The sequence below is a fragment of the Amorphotheca resinae genome (genome assembly GCF_003019875.1).
Source record: "Amorphotheca resinae ATCC 22711 unplaced genomic scaffold M430scaffold_5, whole genome shotgun sequence".
Lineage (NCBI taxonomy): Eukaryota > Fungi > Ascomycota > Leotiomycetes > Helotiales > Amorphothecaceae > Amorphotheca > Amorphotheca resinae.
In genome coordinates this window covers 1,286,816-1,300,984 of record NW_020194475.1, presented here as the reverse complement: position 1 = coordinate 1,300,984, position 14,169 = coordinate 1,286,816, and the positions used below count along the sequence as shown (strand labels likewise).

The following is a 14,169-nucleotide window of genomic DNA, read 5'->3' as shown; positions in this document are numbered from 1 at the left end:
GGTTCTACTGTATATATACGTTCTGTTTGATCATCATGAGTCTTGTCATGTAGTTGTTTGGGATTTATACAGAATATCGAGGAGAAAACGAAAATATGAGGAGACTTTGGGTGCTGATGCGTGGAAGAATGAGAATACAGGTGTGCAAGAGATAGTTAAGGGATATAAGATGAAGCTGCATTGAAGTATGAGAGGAAGGAAGTTGATGGATGAGCTGAGGGCTATATTTTGACAAGCGAGATTTTGGTAATAAACTCATTGCTTTCTATCTATGGAAGAAGAGTACGTGCTCATCTGTATCAAGCCTACCTAGTCAGTCAAGCAGCCTGTAATGGGATCAGAGTGGTCCACATCACCCGGTCATCAAAAGAGGTCTCATGCCCCTAATTTGGGCTTCTTCTGAGACTAGAGTCACCAGACTTCCAGAGATCTTGTCGACTACAAAATTCATTGATGTATATACCTAGGAGAAACGGACGCAGACATAATAGCTCTAGACCGAGTCGCTCGCTCCTCACTGTGAAATAGAGAAAGGCAGTGGCATCGCAACTTACGATTTGGGAGAGGAAAGATTCATATTTCTGGGTGAAACGAGGATAAGGAGACTGACAGAGTTGGGAAAAGGAAATTATGTAGTGCAAACTGTCAAAAGTTCCTAGACTATGTGAAGATTTGATAGAAAATGTGGTAGTGATGACCAAATGATCGAAAAAATCGCAAGCTGAGAGAAGGGAAAGACGCTTAAGGTAATTCCGGGAAGCAGGAAGAGTTTCGATATAGCCCTGTCCTAGACAGTACAGACTGTGCTATTCGGCAAGTACAATAAAGCGTATAAATCAAAAGGATAACATATAGTGAAATGTTGATGTAGGGGTTGCGTAAACACCAACTGAACGCGACGCACAAGAGAAGAAAACCGACCTGATAATGAATACTTAATGTATACAACAAAAAAATATAGAGCCTTCTCTGAACCCAAGCGGAAACCTCAAGAGCGAAAGGGGAGAAAGGGGGGAAAGAAACACATCCCATCCATCGGCCTTCCCCCCCGCCCCTCCCCGCCCAGACAAAAGTACCCCGCCATGTCATGAATATCAAACCATATCCGCCCCGCCCCGCGCCTCCCCTTCCCCGCCCTGAAATCCGGGCCGGAACAGGACAGGCACAGGTACAGTCCCTAGGTACGTACTCCTAAGGCCCCGCACCAGGGAGCGGGTGCGAATCTCTTCATGCTGCACGACGGGTTGTTGGATTCGAAGTGTAGATGAGAAGACGAGGAGATAATGGTATAAAAGAGCAACAACCGCCCGAATTTGCCCCGAATTGCCGTGAAGTTGGGTGTGCGAAGTGCAAGGTGGGGGGCGGGCTCTAGACCTGCCTTTTATCAGGGTAGGCGAGATAAGGAGGTTCGGCAGTTGAAAATAGGGGAGGGAACTCAGGGAAGTATCTTTTTTCTCTTCTTTTCGCCCCGTGCCTGTATATATCATATATCGCTGTTGCCGGTTGCATTGTATCTTGCTGAGAACGGATTAGATGCACGGATATAAGTCTTTCCACTCTCCTCCCCGTTTCCGGTCAGTAGTGCTTGTCTTGCAAGTTGCAGCTCTTCCCGTGAGGTGGATATGGGGTTTTCCCGGGCTCTGCTCTGCAAGACTGCAACGAGCTACGGCTTGATAGAAGGATCATGCGTAAGCTCATCAACTCTCCCTTCGTATTATCATACGGGGACTCGGGACGGAGTAAAAAGAGGAAAATGGCTGGTTCAGTCGTGGGACCCGGCAACATTATTCCGTCCGCACCGCAGAACAGAGCAGAGAGAAGAGCGACTCCCGCGACACAATACCGAAGTGCAGAGATCTAAACGCTTCTAAGCACTTAGTAATAGGTCCACTGGACGCCGAAAAGAGGAAAAAGCTTCGTTTTCATGGGTTAATAATAACCAGAAAACATGACATCCTGGGGCAGATCCAGGGCGGGAAGACGCATGCGAGAGCTTTCTGTCCACCGATCTGCTCTTATCTCTATCATTTTAATGTTTCTCGCTCAACCCTTTTCCCTTTTCCACGCGCCGTATTATGCCCTGGGTCCCTGGGTCCCTTGATACATCGACAACAAAAATAAAAAAAAATAACCATCTGCCACTCACTTCTCATCCTCTCCCGCCATGACGTGGGGTTCTAGTGTGCCCAACCCCCCGGAGAATGCGGAGTAAATACAGTAGGGCCCAGTCAGTGGCCTGTAGGGTTTCATCATGACAGGATAGCCCCTCTGCTAAAGGTAGTTTCCAACGGCAATTGAGTTGAAGCCTTTCCAGACGCTCCCTTTTATCCACAAACCCGTCCCCCTCGCTCGGCCTGCCCCTCTCCCAACCTCAAGTGAACCTGCTACTCTGCTCAGCGCCATGGAAACCTACAAGGACGACCTCGACTGGTCCTTCAAAGCCGTCCACAAGTTCAAGGTCATCATCGTCGGGGCTGGCATCGGGGGCCTCTCTTCCGCCATTGGCCTCAAGAAAGCCGGCCACGATGTGGTGATCCTCGAACAGGTGCCCGAGATTGGTGAGGTGGGCGCCGGCATCCAGATGGCTCCCAACGCCGCGCGGATCATGGGCAGGTTCGGATTGCTGGAGAAACTCATGTCCAAGGCGAACGCGCTGAAGCGCAATTCTCTCCGCCGATGGAAGGACGACACCGAGCTGGGCTTTGCGCCGTTGATGCCCTCCGTAAGTGCCATGCAGAGGAGACCCGGGTACGGCGCGGCCTGTTGAGGAATCTTATACTGACCTTTGCGTGTGGTGAATTAGATCGGTGAAAAATACAAGGCGCCCCTCTCGGTTATCCACCGAGGCGATCTCCAGGCCATCCTCCTGCAAGCCGTGAAGGACCTCGAGGTCCCCATCCGCCTCGGCGTTTGCGTCGAAGAAGTCGACCCCTCGTTTGCCGCACGCGTCAAGCTGCACACTGGCGAATGGGTACAGGGCGATGTGGTGATAGGTGGTGATGGGGTGAAATCCGGCATCCGCAGCCAGATGGCCCAAAAATACGGGCAGAAGGACCAGGCGCACCCAACGGGCGATGCCGCATACCGAGTTCTGATCCCGAAAGAGATGATGAAGGACGACGCCAAAGCGCTTGAGCTGCTGCACTCCGATATTGCATACCGGTGGATGGGCCCCGGTGGCCACATCATGGCCTACCCGATCAAGAACAACACGGTGCTGAACATGGTTCTCCTGCACCCGCAAAAGCCGACCACCGAGGACCAGGAGAGCTGGACGCGCAAGGGCGACAAGCAGGAGATGCTGGATTTCTACAAGGAGTGGAACTCGACCGTCCGGAACCTCCTCTCCTACGTCCCCGAGGGCGAGGTCATGGAATGGGCCCTCAACTCCCACCTGCCCCTCAACACCTGGGTCGAGAACCGAGTCGTCCTCATCGGTGACGCCTGCCATCCCATGCTGCCATACGTGGCCCAAGGCGCCGCCCAAGCCATCGAAGATGCCGGCGTCCTGACCTGCGCCCTCAGCATGACTGACAATGCCGACCTGGCCTTGGCCGTCTACGAATTGGTACGGAAGGACAGAGGAGAGAGGATCCAGAACAGTGCCGCCACGACACGGATATCTCTGCATCTACCAGATGGCCCTGAGCAGAGGGCTCGCGATGCTGCTATTGCGGGGAGTACGAAGGAGGGCGCGCACAACCCAGATCTGTGGGCTGACAGGGAGTGGCAGAATTTCATGTGGGGTGAGTAGTACCTGTTCCCCCTACTTTTACATGAGACTGTGCAGAAGGAAAGCTAACTCTACCTTTTTTCCTTTCAGGCACCGATGTAATGAAGGACACTATCGAGAACTGGGATAAGCTGGTTGCCCAAGTCAAGGGGGTGCATACGTCGACTGTGAAGGCCGTGAGCTCTTTATAGATAGGTACCAAGACCTCCCCCTTCTCCCAGCATCCGCATTCACGGCGTGAGGTTTTAAGACGGCACGATGTATATGTATGGCATCGAAGACAATGCAGGTACGATACGAAGGTAAAGAATAGAGCATGAAGTATGTCAGACGATCTTTGCGCAGTCTTTCCATGCAGCGGTTTTACTATTTCCATCTTGCAGTCTGATTCCCTAGAAATAACATAGATACTTTTCGTCCCACGCTTTTATGACCACCCTTCCCCCTTGGCCACAGATATCCTGTTCCATCAAATCCAGTTCCGAGTTCGTGTTCCTAGTTCGTGAGAATTGGTGAGAAGCCGACGTCTCAAGTCCCATAACAAGTGTTCGGAGTCCAAAATCACAGAACTAGAAATTCATATATAACCCAATCAATACAAACAAAAACGCCTCCATCCCTATATTCCTCAAAACCAATCCGAAAATCCCCGCTGTCCATCTCATCGTTATCGTAAAGGCAGACGCCTGGCTCGACGACAGCTCAGCCAACCCAGCCCGTAAGGCGGTTTGCGATATCACTAGCATACGAAGCCGTCGCCCCACCGCCGTTATCCAAATTCTCGACAGGCGCCAACGGTCCACTATTGTACCACCTAGCCGCGCGATAGAAATCGGCCACCGTGCCCGTAGCGCCCTGGTTCACCATGCTCACCAGACTCATGCCGCCCGCCGCCGACGCGCCCGCTACGCCCTCGGTGATCATGCCCTCGATCTGCTCCTGCGGACATGGCGACAGTACCGTTCCCCATGTGCCGGAGTTGCAGGTCGACTGGCCGTCGTGGTCTTGTAGGAGGCCTGGGTTGCGCACCCCGTCAGCGCTGTAGGTGGTCGGCACGCGCACACACCCTTTGCTCTCCTGCAATACGCACGCGAGGATGAAGCGGTGGTCGAGCAGCGTCGTGGCGGCGACTTGGTCGATGGTTGAGAAGAGCGTGTCGGTTTCGTCGGGCGTGTTGTCGGCTACGCCCCAGCCGTTGGTGGAACAGGAGTTCATGATCAGGTCGTAGTTGAGAGCCTTCCTATTGTCGCATTCGTGTTAGTGGGGAGTGGAGGTGGGCTCGGATTTCGTGACAGGACTTGGGGAGAGACGTACATCGAGGCGTATGAAATCCACTGATCCTGGGTTGGCCAGCCGTCGGCAGGTGTCCCGTCACCCGTGTACGTCTTATACGCCGTTGGAGTAGTGGCATCAATCCCATCATCCGGATCAACGCCCAGGACCGCAACGGCCGAGTGCTGAACCTGCGCGCTCCAGGGTGCCCGCGGAGCAATTCTGGACTTCTGCTGCTTGGGGCGGGCTACGGCGTCTCTTTCCTCGGGTGGACCCAGGCTGATCCTCAATTCCAGGGGTCCGTCTCCGAAGGAGTCGAATTCGGCAGGAAGAGGGATATACTCTTTGAGCGTGGCGATGTCGATTTTTATCTCGAGGGTTTGATCCGCTGCGTTGTTGGCCTTGCTGCTGGGGCCTTGAGCCGTATATTGGGCCTTGCTGGATGCGTCCTGTACTGTCGTCAGTGCGATAGGCCCTGCAATGATGGGGGTTACCATGCAGAGCATGGCGGGGAGCTGGATGAATATTAGCAACGGATATGACTTATGAGGGATGCGGCATCTCACAAGTCTAGAATGCATGATTATGCAGGAACCGTATATATGTATATATATTTATATAACTTCTTGTGTCCGTATGCGTGTCTTCTTGGTGTTGCTGTATAGGAATCCGAGGAAAAGATTTGGATGACGGTGAAGAAATGACGATTGGAACTTACCAAGAAACAGAGCAGTTCTCCCGGATCATATATCTCTCATGCCATTTCCCACCCTTTCCCAAACATCCCCACGATCATCCCTCCCAAGATTCTGAAATCTCTGGCTCGAACCCTGACAGCCATCTGTCATAGCAACGGCATCCCGATGAGTGCACGATTGGCCAGCCTTACCGCGTCCGGCGGAGCATGAAGGGACAACTAGAAGGAATTCAGAAGTTCGTAACTGCTTTCGTCGAGGTTGCTGCTGCGTTTTCCTCATCAGGGTCAAGAAGGGGACCGGCGTGCTCAATAGTTGGATTTCCGTATCTGAGGTTACGCCCCGCTGATGTCTCTACAGGTCCCTAGCGCTGGCTTTGGGGTCGGGATTTTGGACCGCGCCGCGTTGTCTTAAAGAAAAAGGTTAGGAAAATACGGTTTGTTCTGGGTGGAAATACAAATACTTATCTAGATATCCATGGCAGGTTCAGTGATAATGATCTGTATGCATTTATACTCTGGACACATACCTAGGTACGTCGGAGGGGTGTGGTGGGGTTCTGCGCGCTGTCACCTGGTTTGGACGTCACCTGACCGACTCATCCAGCTTTCCGGCTCTTCCACATAACTTCAGCAAGGTAAAGGTACCTTAGGTAAGGTAAGGTTACTTTTTATTTACTTATTATTTCCAGGTCAGTATCGTCTTCATACATACTTGATCCTCTCAATTTGACTCCCTCATGTTCTGTTTGTCTTGTACTGGCCCACAGAGCGCAGACAAAGTTTTCAATTCCATGTTCATGTACCTTAAGTATCTTCGCCTCCTCTACTACAAACACCTGAATCAGCACATTTTCCCTCTCCAAATTACTAAGACGCCGGTTTTACCATCATTATAAAGACAATAGTTCGTGGTTGTGGTAGGCAAGAGTTTCTTTCATCCTGGTTGCCGGGCCAGGTTGGGAGGTAAATAGTTCAAAATATACTGCCAAGTTGCCAACCCCGTGTTACCTTAATGACACTGTTTCTGGTAGCGTCGGGCTAAAGTTAACCCACCAAGTTCCAACTCTACGAGACCGGCTCATGTAAACAGATCGGCATGTTTATCAATTGAAGTCTGAAGTGCTGTATAATGGCCCCCCGTTCCCCCCCATACAATGATGAGAGGAAGAAAAGTAAGTCAGTAGGCTCGGGCTCCTGAGATCCCCTCAGATAACTTCCCTAGAATCCCCATTTCTCCACTCGAGACAGATCTGCCCGCTGTCTAAATCCGCTGATCCTCTCCTCTATGCCAAGATTATGAACCGCCACCCCATGCATCTCGCCGGAATGATGGGCTTTCCGACTAACACAAGCCATGTAGAAATGCAGAATCCACCCCGCCATAGAAAAGACCGTCCCCATCCACATGAACACAAACATCTGCACCCCCAACCCCGCGCTAATATTCAATTCCTTCTGCGAAGTGATCACCTTCTGGAATATAACATACATGACCGTCGCAATCGTGCTTCCCGCAAACGTCAGAAGCGCAGAGATGAAAGCTAGGGTCACGTAGTGGTAAGAATACCAGCGCGAATGCAGCACGATGGGCGAGAGAAAGATGGACACAAAATTCATGCATAATCCAAGCATGAAGAACCCAAACATGAGTTCTGAGACGATGCGGATCAACGTCAGGATCGTGGTTATCTTGGATGGCAGCCTGATAGTTGCCCCGGCAAGCAGCTCGCTGCGAATGATTTGCACGGGGTCGAACCAGTATAGATTCTGCGGTTTGGAACAGTGCGATATGCCTCTAATCATCGGTTAGTCCTGACTCGAATACTTCTGGATCGTCAGGGAGCTTGCTCGTCATTGTAGCCTCCGCAGAAATTCCAGAGACCAACTTGGTAGAAATCATAGATGCCCAGGCTGCGAGCGATGGAATTTACAAGAATGGCATCGCTCGCTGATGTCGAGGGGAGGATATCTGCAACGTTGATCTTCAGGAAGTAGCCAGAGCGGAGGACGGGTTTGTCGTTCAGATTCCCGATTTCTGTCTACGAGGGTGAGTTCTCGCCTTCTGAAGGAGGTGGCCAACGTACGAGGATGAGAAATATTACTGAGAGAAGGTAGAATGAACTCGACAGGATAATGAGGTTGCGAGTCTTCACTCTGGTGATTTTCACACTAGCAACTGCTGTTGTTTCCGGGTTTCGAGAAGCTTTCTCCATCTTCTGCGTCTCATTCGCCCTGTCTTCGTCTTTCTTTCAATACGTTGCGAGTGAGACTGATGATTGAGAAAACGAGAGCAGTCAAGTCCAAGAGCGAGGAATAACGGGCATCGCGTGGCTCAATATATCGAGCGACAGAATGCTGAGGAGGTAGGTAGGTATGTAGTAGGTACCTAGGTAGGTACGAGCAACACAAAATCGGTCATATTATGTTGCCAGCCACGTCTATTCGCGGGCTCATCGCAGGCTGGAACTGCTATAGAGGGCTGGAGTTACATAGAGAGATGAGAAGTCCAGCTGCCGAGAAAAGCGATGGGCGTTGCATCGTTGCATCGTTGCAGCGTTCCATCATTCTGACAGCGCGTGATCGCCAATGATCCAAGACAGCCAGGACCGGTGCGCAGGTTCAAGTCATGTCGGAAACTGAACCAATGTCTCTTAAAGATCCCCTGATATTCTGGGACATTTAAATGGCCACACATCTGTCTCAACCTCTCACACTAGAAAGTCAGCCAGCCCGTTGACCGACCACCTGGACGCTCTTTTTGTTGCGCCTGAACGAACGTTGCCGCAACGATGAAGGCAGCTGAGTGGCGCCTTCCAACCCAGCTTTTGAATGACTACCTGTTTCCCTCCTAGTATTTACATTAGCAAGTCTCTGCTTTCACCGCATTGTTGAGTTTCAATGTCTTCTGTATCAGGATTCACCTGGCTACAACGAAGCCATGTTGCGATTACAGCTCTTTCTCTCCAGTTATCTTATAGCTCTTGCATCGAGCGCCGAATCAAGCTCTAGTAGTATTGAGAGCCAACTCATATTTTCCAGTTCTGCGACCGGTCCCATCACTGGTTTATCAGAGGCTACTGTTCCAACTGGAAGCTATTTATCCTACTCTTCGACCATCACGGCCTATGATACAGCTGGTGTACTGGGCTCAATAGCAAGCGAGACTCCTTCAACAAATGTCATCTCAAGTTCATCTCAGATCCTACTTGAAGGTTCAGTAGCCACTGCTACCACTGGTGCAGCATCCTCAAACCCGTCAGCAACCTCGACATCAACACCCTTCCAGCCATCAAATGAAACCCCTTGCAACAACTATCCCGAGTTTTGCTCACGGAAATTCAGCAATATGACTGAAGTATCCGCACACAACTCTCCCTTCGCTAGCATCGACAACCTTGCTTCAAACCAGGCGTATCCTGTTACCACCCAGCTCGATGATGGTATTCGACAACTGCAAGCGCAGATACACTTCGTGAATAACATTCCACACTTCTGCCACACCTCATGTGACCTCCTGGACGCCGGTCCCATCACGACCTGGCTCACCACCGTCTATAACTGGGTTTCCACACACCCCTACGATGTCATCAGTATCATCCTCGAAAACGGCGACTACAAACCCGTCACCTCCTACGTGCCCTTCATCGAAGCCACTGGATTGGTCAACTACGCCTACATCCCGCCCAAAATCCCTATGTCGATAGACGACTGGCCGACCCTCGAAGTCATGCTCCTAACCGGCAAACGCATCGTCTTCTTCATGGATTACAACGCTAACCAAACCGCCGTCCCCTGGATCCTGGACCAGTTTTCCCAGTTGTGGGAAACGCCTTTCGATCAAACGAACCGCAGCTTTCCATGCAATGTCCAACGGCCCCCGAACCTCTCGCCTTCCGCCGCGAAGAAGTCCATGTATATGACGAACCATAATCTAAACTACGAGATCAGTCTCCTCGGTAACGATATCCTCGTCCCGTATCTCCCGCTCCTCGATGCCACGAACAACGTCTCAGGTTTTGGGTCCTTGGGTCAAGGGGTCCAAGATTGCGTGCAGATGTGGAACTACCCGCCGAAATTCCTGGATGTAGATTTTTATAATGCAGGAGGTGGGTCGGTGTTTGAGGTCGCGGCGAAGTGGAATGGTGTGGTGTATAATCGGCCGTGTTGTGGTGCAACAAGTAAGGGAGCTGGAAGGAGGAGGATGGTGGGAGAAGGAATGCTTCTCCTCGTGGCGTGTGGCTTCGCTACTCTTCTATTAATGTAGATATAGAAGTCTAGACTCGTGAATCATAATGAGCCTCCTCAGCTCCCCTTGATAAATACCGAGATAACAAGATCCTACTATCCTTTTCTTCTCTCCCTACTATCGAACCTTTAAGAAGTGGCACATTATCAATAACCCCCTGCTTCAGAGCACTACCTGTTCTTTCCAAATCAAAGGAAAAATCAACTCCGTACAAAACGGAATACTACACTGTGCCCATTTTCTCGATCGGGAACGAATGAATCAGAGGTGGCGGTCAGATTGGTTGTTGAATAAATAAAATGAATTCAATAACAACGAAAACCACACAAACAGAATGACAACGCTAATGAAATCTACAACGACAACGACAACAAAAACCACGATATTCACTTCACTTCACTTCTTCTAAAAAAATAAAGTAAATTTTGGGCCGCAAGCCCACTCACTGCCCGTGCTTCTTGGTGGGATAATCGCTACTCCTTCTCCATGATATTCTCTTCTCTGTTAGCTTGCCCTGTTCAGGTAGGATATTATCTCGTGCGTGGTCTGCGAGGATTGAGAGAATGGAGAGGGGATATAGAGGATTACCGCGGACGCGGGCCGCTTAGCAGGCTTCGGCTACGTAAGGCAGGAGCGTTAGTCTATAGGCAAGTAATAGGGGGTGCTAATAGTAGGGAATGCACAAACCTTTAACAGAGTATCTAGACCGATCCAGGCGAAACCTTCTTCTAGCTCTCTAGAGGTAGATCTACGGGCACTAAACATTATAGGGGGGCCGGGCGAAAACATCCCGGACCCGCCCTAAGGAAGAGTAAAAAGGTCATTATTATTAACATTATTATTATCGTCGAATCTACTTAAGACACGAGCGTTAGATCGTGTAGGGATAGACCGATCATCGGCCGAATCGTCACATGTCTCTACTATAGAAGAACTAGCCCGGGGAGGCTTACTAGTACAGACACGCTTGCTAGTAGACTAGCGAAGTAGAGGGGAGTAGTCGCGTCCCTACTTCTATAGGGTTACGGTAGGGGCGGCGCGAGGCATCTTAAAGGAAGGAACGATTAGGGGATGTTAAGGTTGCTTTAGGATTCTAGTTTTAGAAAGGGGAGTTTAAGAGTAGATAGAGAGGAGGAAAAGGTTGTAAGTAAATTAGTAAAGAGAAAGGTAGAGAGATAAGATGTTTATACAGAACACAATAAAGACCCCTTACCGGCAAGTAACCGAACAGGCGATAGGAACTAAACTAGATTCGGTATAGAACAACAATTAGGACAACAATTAAGACAGCCCCGGGCCTGTATTAGGACAAGCCCGCGTAACGTCCTAGCTAGTAAACAAAGGCTACGCCTAACACGCGCACGAAACTAGTACCTAGGGCAGTCATAAAAGTAATTTACGATATAGAGAGAGGAGGAGGCTTGTAAGATTAGAATTTTTATCTTAGGAGTCTAAAGAATAGCGTACGGACAAATAAAGGGCAACCCTTAGGCAGGAACTAGGGTAACCGTAGGCAGTCATTATTTTCTTATTTCTAATCTAAGAACAAAGTAGAGTACTAAGAGTAGTCTAGCGTACAAGAGGCGTGCTATATCTGTAGCGATATCTACAGGCTTATGTAGAGGAGATAAGGACACAACAAAAGGACCGGCGATATAACGGCGCCTTAGTAAGAGGGTTTTATTTTCTTTCCCTCCTGTAGAACTATATGTACACTAAAACTTAGATTAAACTCTTATAGTACCTAGTATAGGTATTCAATAGAGGAAGATGTTACTACTACTACTATAGAGGATTAAGAGAGGGGGGTTTGAGAGGTGCGGGGGTGGTTACGCTTAGGGTGTAGGGATAGGTGAGTCGCTTGGTAAGTGAGGTAAGTGAGGTGAGGTGGTGGGGTGAGAGGATGTGAGAGGATGTGAGATGCTTCTTACTGTTTGGGGATGGAGGGATTTGGGATGGGGGGAGAGAGGAGGGAGTTGCTTTTGGATATGTGGGTAGATATCTGGATGGAGGGGTTGGTTGGGCTGTTGAGAGAAGAAGGGATGGGATGGGTGGATGGGTTGCACTTTGGATGTGGGATAGAAGGATATTCCATGATAGGATCTGAGCTCTTCGCTCAGGAACGGAGGGGTCTGTATCACACGATTGATTGCTCATCTCTTTCTCGGTATTACATTATGCTCCTCTCTCTCTTTAGCCGTAAAATAGGAGATACACGCTCCATTTCTATTAATGCGTCCCTGTCCATTGATCCCTTCCTCAGTTCGAAAACCCATGCACGCAGAGATCGGAATCAGACAAAAACATTGTACAAAAGCAACAACGCAAATAGGGGTCGCTCGTAGACTCCCACGGTCAGCTTTCCACCCGAATTATTTGTCTTTGTCGCTGTAGGAGCCGTGCTTGTTGTACTTGTATGCATAGTCGTCCCATGGGAGGCCGTGCTGAGAGAAAAGGGGGCAGTTGCTGAGGTTGACGCTGTTGATGTTGGTGCCACCGAAGTCTGTGCCGCTAAAGCTGGAGCCATTGGAGCCGGGGTATTTTGAGCAGCTGCATTGATGATTGCTGAGCCCAGGGTTGGAAGCGGTGGGTTGCCATTGACCAACCATCTTCCGGCAGTACTTGCGGGACATGCAGGGGCAGAGTGAGAAGGAGCGTATGCAGCTTTTGCGACACCAGAAGGAGCTATGTCCTTCCACTGACCCATCAGGTTGTTGTAATCTGGCTGTATGGGCACTGGAGCTTGACCTTGGTAGATTTTTCCATTGCCGTAAGTCACAAGACCGTAGTTGTTGGCCTCTTGAACCCATTCATAGACGATGGATCCGGACCATGTATGCACCATATTAGGACCGAAGATCGCGGCTTGGTCTGCAAACGTCCGTTCACCTCCCACGTTGCAGCCGGTCTCGGAGAAAAAGATCGGGATATTGTATCCTTGAGCCATGGCTTGAAGATTGGAGTAGCCGGAAGTTTCGTATGTGGCTTGTCCGCACCACTCGTAGGAATTGAGGCCGAAGAAATCAATCGATTGCTTCTGGTCGTCGCCGCATGCGAGGTAGTTCTGCAATGCAGGTCGAAGTTCAGCGATATCAGCTGCGGAATAGCCAACCGGGATTTGTCGGTATTTCTTGACAGCTAAGTACGACTTCATGTCCGCAACAGCAGCCTTGATGTAAGGTGCACTGGGAGAGCCGGCAATGGTGTTGATGATCTCGTTTCCAATCCAGAAGCCCGCAAGGTTATCATAGGCTTGAAAGACATCCATTACTTTGGTGAAGGAGACAAATTGATCAGCATTCCAGGTCGGGCTGGTTTGCTGAATGCTGGTATTGAAGGTGTCCAGATCGAGCCAGACATAGATACCATGCTTGGAAAAGATCTCCATGCAGCCGTCGTGATTTGCATACGGGTTGACATGATAGACGCGGATTGAGTTTGTGCCGATGGCAGCCATGGAAGTTGCATCGAGATTGCATTGTTTAATATCGACGAGAGGATCATCTGGGGTACCTTGGTATGCCACGCCTGGGGATGGTCAGCTTCGATCTCCGCAGAAGACCGTGTGTAATACCTTTGAGGAAGAATTGCTGGCCACCTGCAAAGAACTTTGCGCCTTTGACTGTGATAGTTGGAATTGCATTGACGGCAGCAATTGCAATACTGGCAACTGCAAGGATTGATTGAACGTTGACCATATTGATGTTGAGATCACGTCCAACGAGGAACCTGAAGGTTTTGAATTCGATCTTGAAGGTCGAAGTGGAGGGATGCAGAGTTCTAATGAAGAAGTGAGAGCGACGATTTTTCATTCAGTGCAACGCGACGAAATTCCAGAGCCTTTCCTCTCAACGATGTTGTGGATGCAGCAGCTGACTTTGATTCTCCGAATTTACCAATCTATCCCGAGGACAATGACCAAATCCGAGTGGCACAAAATCCTCGGCCAACAAGGAAGTGTCAAGGGCAAGAGTGAAAAAGCACCAAGAAAACGAAAGCCTGGGAGGAGAGAAAGAGTGAGAGGGGAGAAAGAGTGGGAAAAGGTAGGACGTTCCTATTCTTTGTGTTATTTTTATTTGCTTGTTCATTTTCGTTTCTGCTTCTCGACGAAGCAAGGAAATCGAGACACTCTCGTGATGCTCAATCGACATCATATTAATTGGTGTCGTAACATGTCATTTCGAGACGATCAACCACGGCCAAGCACAGTGTGGGCGCTAC

The 14,169-nt window shown here is 50.0% G+C and overlaps 5 protein-coding genes across 5 annotated transcripts; 2 read left to right on the top strand and 3 right to left on the bottom strand.

Annotated features, from left to right (window-relative positions):
• Positions 1-1,960: 1,960 nt before the first annotated feature.
• M430DRAFT_41741 (hypothetical protein) lies at positions 1,961-3,924 on the top strand (the record flags this gene model as incomplete). Its single annotated transcript, XM_024867499.1, has 3 exons — positions 1,961-2,722; positions 2,804-3,746; positions 3,824-3,924. The coding sequence occupies exons 1-3, from the start codon at positions 2,402-2,404 to the stop codon at positions 3,922-3,924; spliced, it is 1,365 nt and encodes a 454-aa protein (XP_024721698.1). The 5' UTR covers positions 1,961-2,401.
• Positions 3,925-4,344: 420 nt separating this feature from the next.
• M430DRAFT_58262 (hypothetical protein) lies at positions 4,345-5,708 on the bottom strand. Its single transcript, XM_024868717.1, has 3 exons — positions 5,572-5,708; positions 5,048-5,520; positions 4,345-4,973 (listed from the first exon to the last, which is right to left on the bottom strand). Exons 1-3 carry the CDS (start codon positions 5,584-5,586, stop codon positions 4,436-4,438), a joined length of 1,026 nt encoding a protein of 341 aa, XP_024721697.1. The 5' UTR covers positions 5,587-5,708; the 3' UTR covers positions 4,345-4,435.
• M430DRAFT_34708 (hypothetical protein) lies at positions 5,386-6,203 on the bottom strand. Its single transcript, XM_024866598.1, has 3 exons — positions 6,164-6,203; positions 5,724-6,109; positions 5,386-5,454 (listed from the first exon to the last, which is right to left on the bottom strand). The coding sequence occupies exon 2, from the start codon at positions 5,980-5,982 to the stop codon at positions 5,749-5,751; it is 234 nt and encodes a 77-aa protein (XP_024721696.1). The 5' UTR covers positions 5,983-6,109; positions 6,164-6,203; the 3' UTR covers positions 5,386-5,454; positions 5,724-5,748.
• Positions 6,204-7,287: 1,084 nt separating this feature from the next.
• On the top strand, positions 7,288-10,062 carry M430DRAFT_66122 (hypothetical protein; the record flags this gene model as incomplete). Its single annotated transcript, XM_024869212.1, has 3 exons — positions 7,288-7,507; positions 7,662-7,713; positions 8,742-10,062. The coding sequence occupies 3 exons, from the start codon at positions 7,288-7,290 to the stop codon at positions 9,964-9,966; spliced, it is 1,497 nt and encodes a 498-aa protein (XP_024721695.1). The 3' UTR covers positions 9,967-10,062.
• A 2,037-nt stretch (positions 10,063-12,099) lies between these two features.
• M430DRAFT_41736 (glycoside hydrolase family 72 protein) lies at positions 12,100-13,704 on the bottom strand. The gene is made up of 2 exons (XM_024867498.1): positions 13,523-13,704; positions 12,100-13,476 (listed from the first exon to the last, which is right to left on the bottom strand). The coding sequence occupies exons 1-2, from the start codon at positions 13,644-13,646 to the stop codon at positions 12,242-12,244; spliced, it is 1,359 nt and encodes a 452-aa protein (XP_024721694.1). The 5' UTR covers positions 13,647-13,704; the 3' UTR covers positions 12,100-12,241.
• Between the last annotated feature and the right edge of the window lie 465 nt (positions 13,705-14,169).

What these genes read in the sequence shown, in the direction of transcription:
- M430DRAFT_58262 (XM_024868717.1), bottom strand. An exon ending in TGGATTTCATACGCCTCGAT is followed by an intron (nt 4,974 to 5,047) that starts GTACGTCTCTCC and finishes ATGCGACAATAG; the next exon opens with GAAGGCTCTCAACTACGACC.
- M430DRAFT_34708 (XM_024866598.1), bottom strand. Translation starts at nt 5,982, where the DNA reads ATGAGGAAAACGCAGCAGCAACCTCGACGAAAGCAGTTACGAACTTCT.
- M430DRAFT_41736 (XM_024867498.1), bottom strand. Translation starts at nt 13,646, where the DNA reads ATGGTCAACGTTCAATCAATCCTTGCAGTTGCCAGTATTGCAATTGCT. An exon ending in CCAGCAATTCTTCCTCAAAG is followed by an intron (nt 13,477 to 13,522) that starts GTATTACACACG and finishes GACCATCCCCAG; the next exon opens with GCGTGGCATACCAAGGTACC.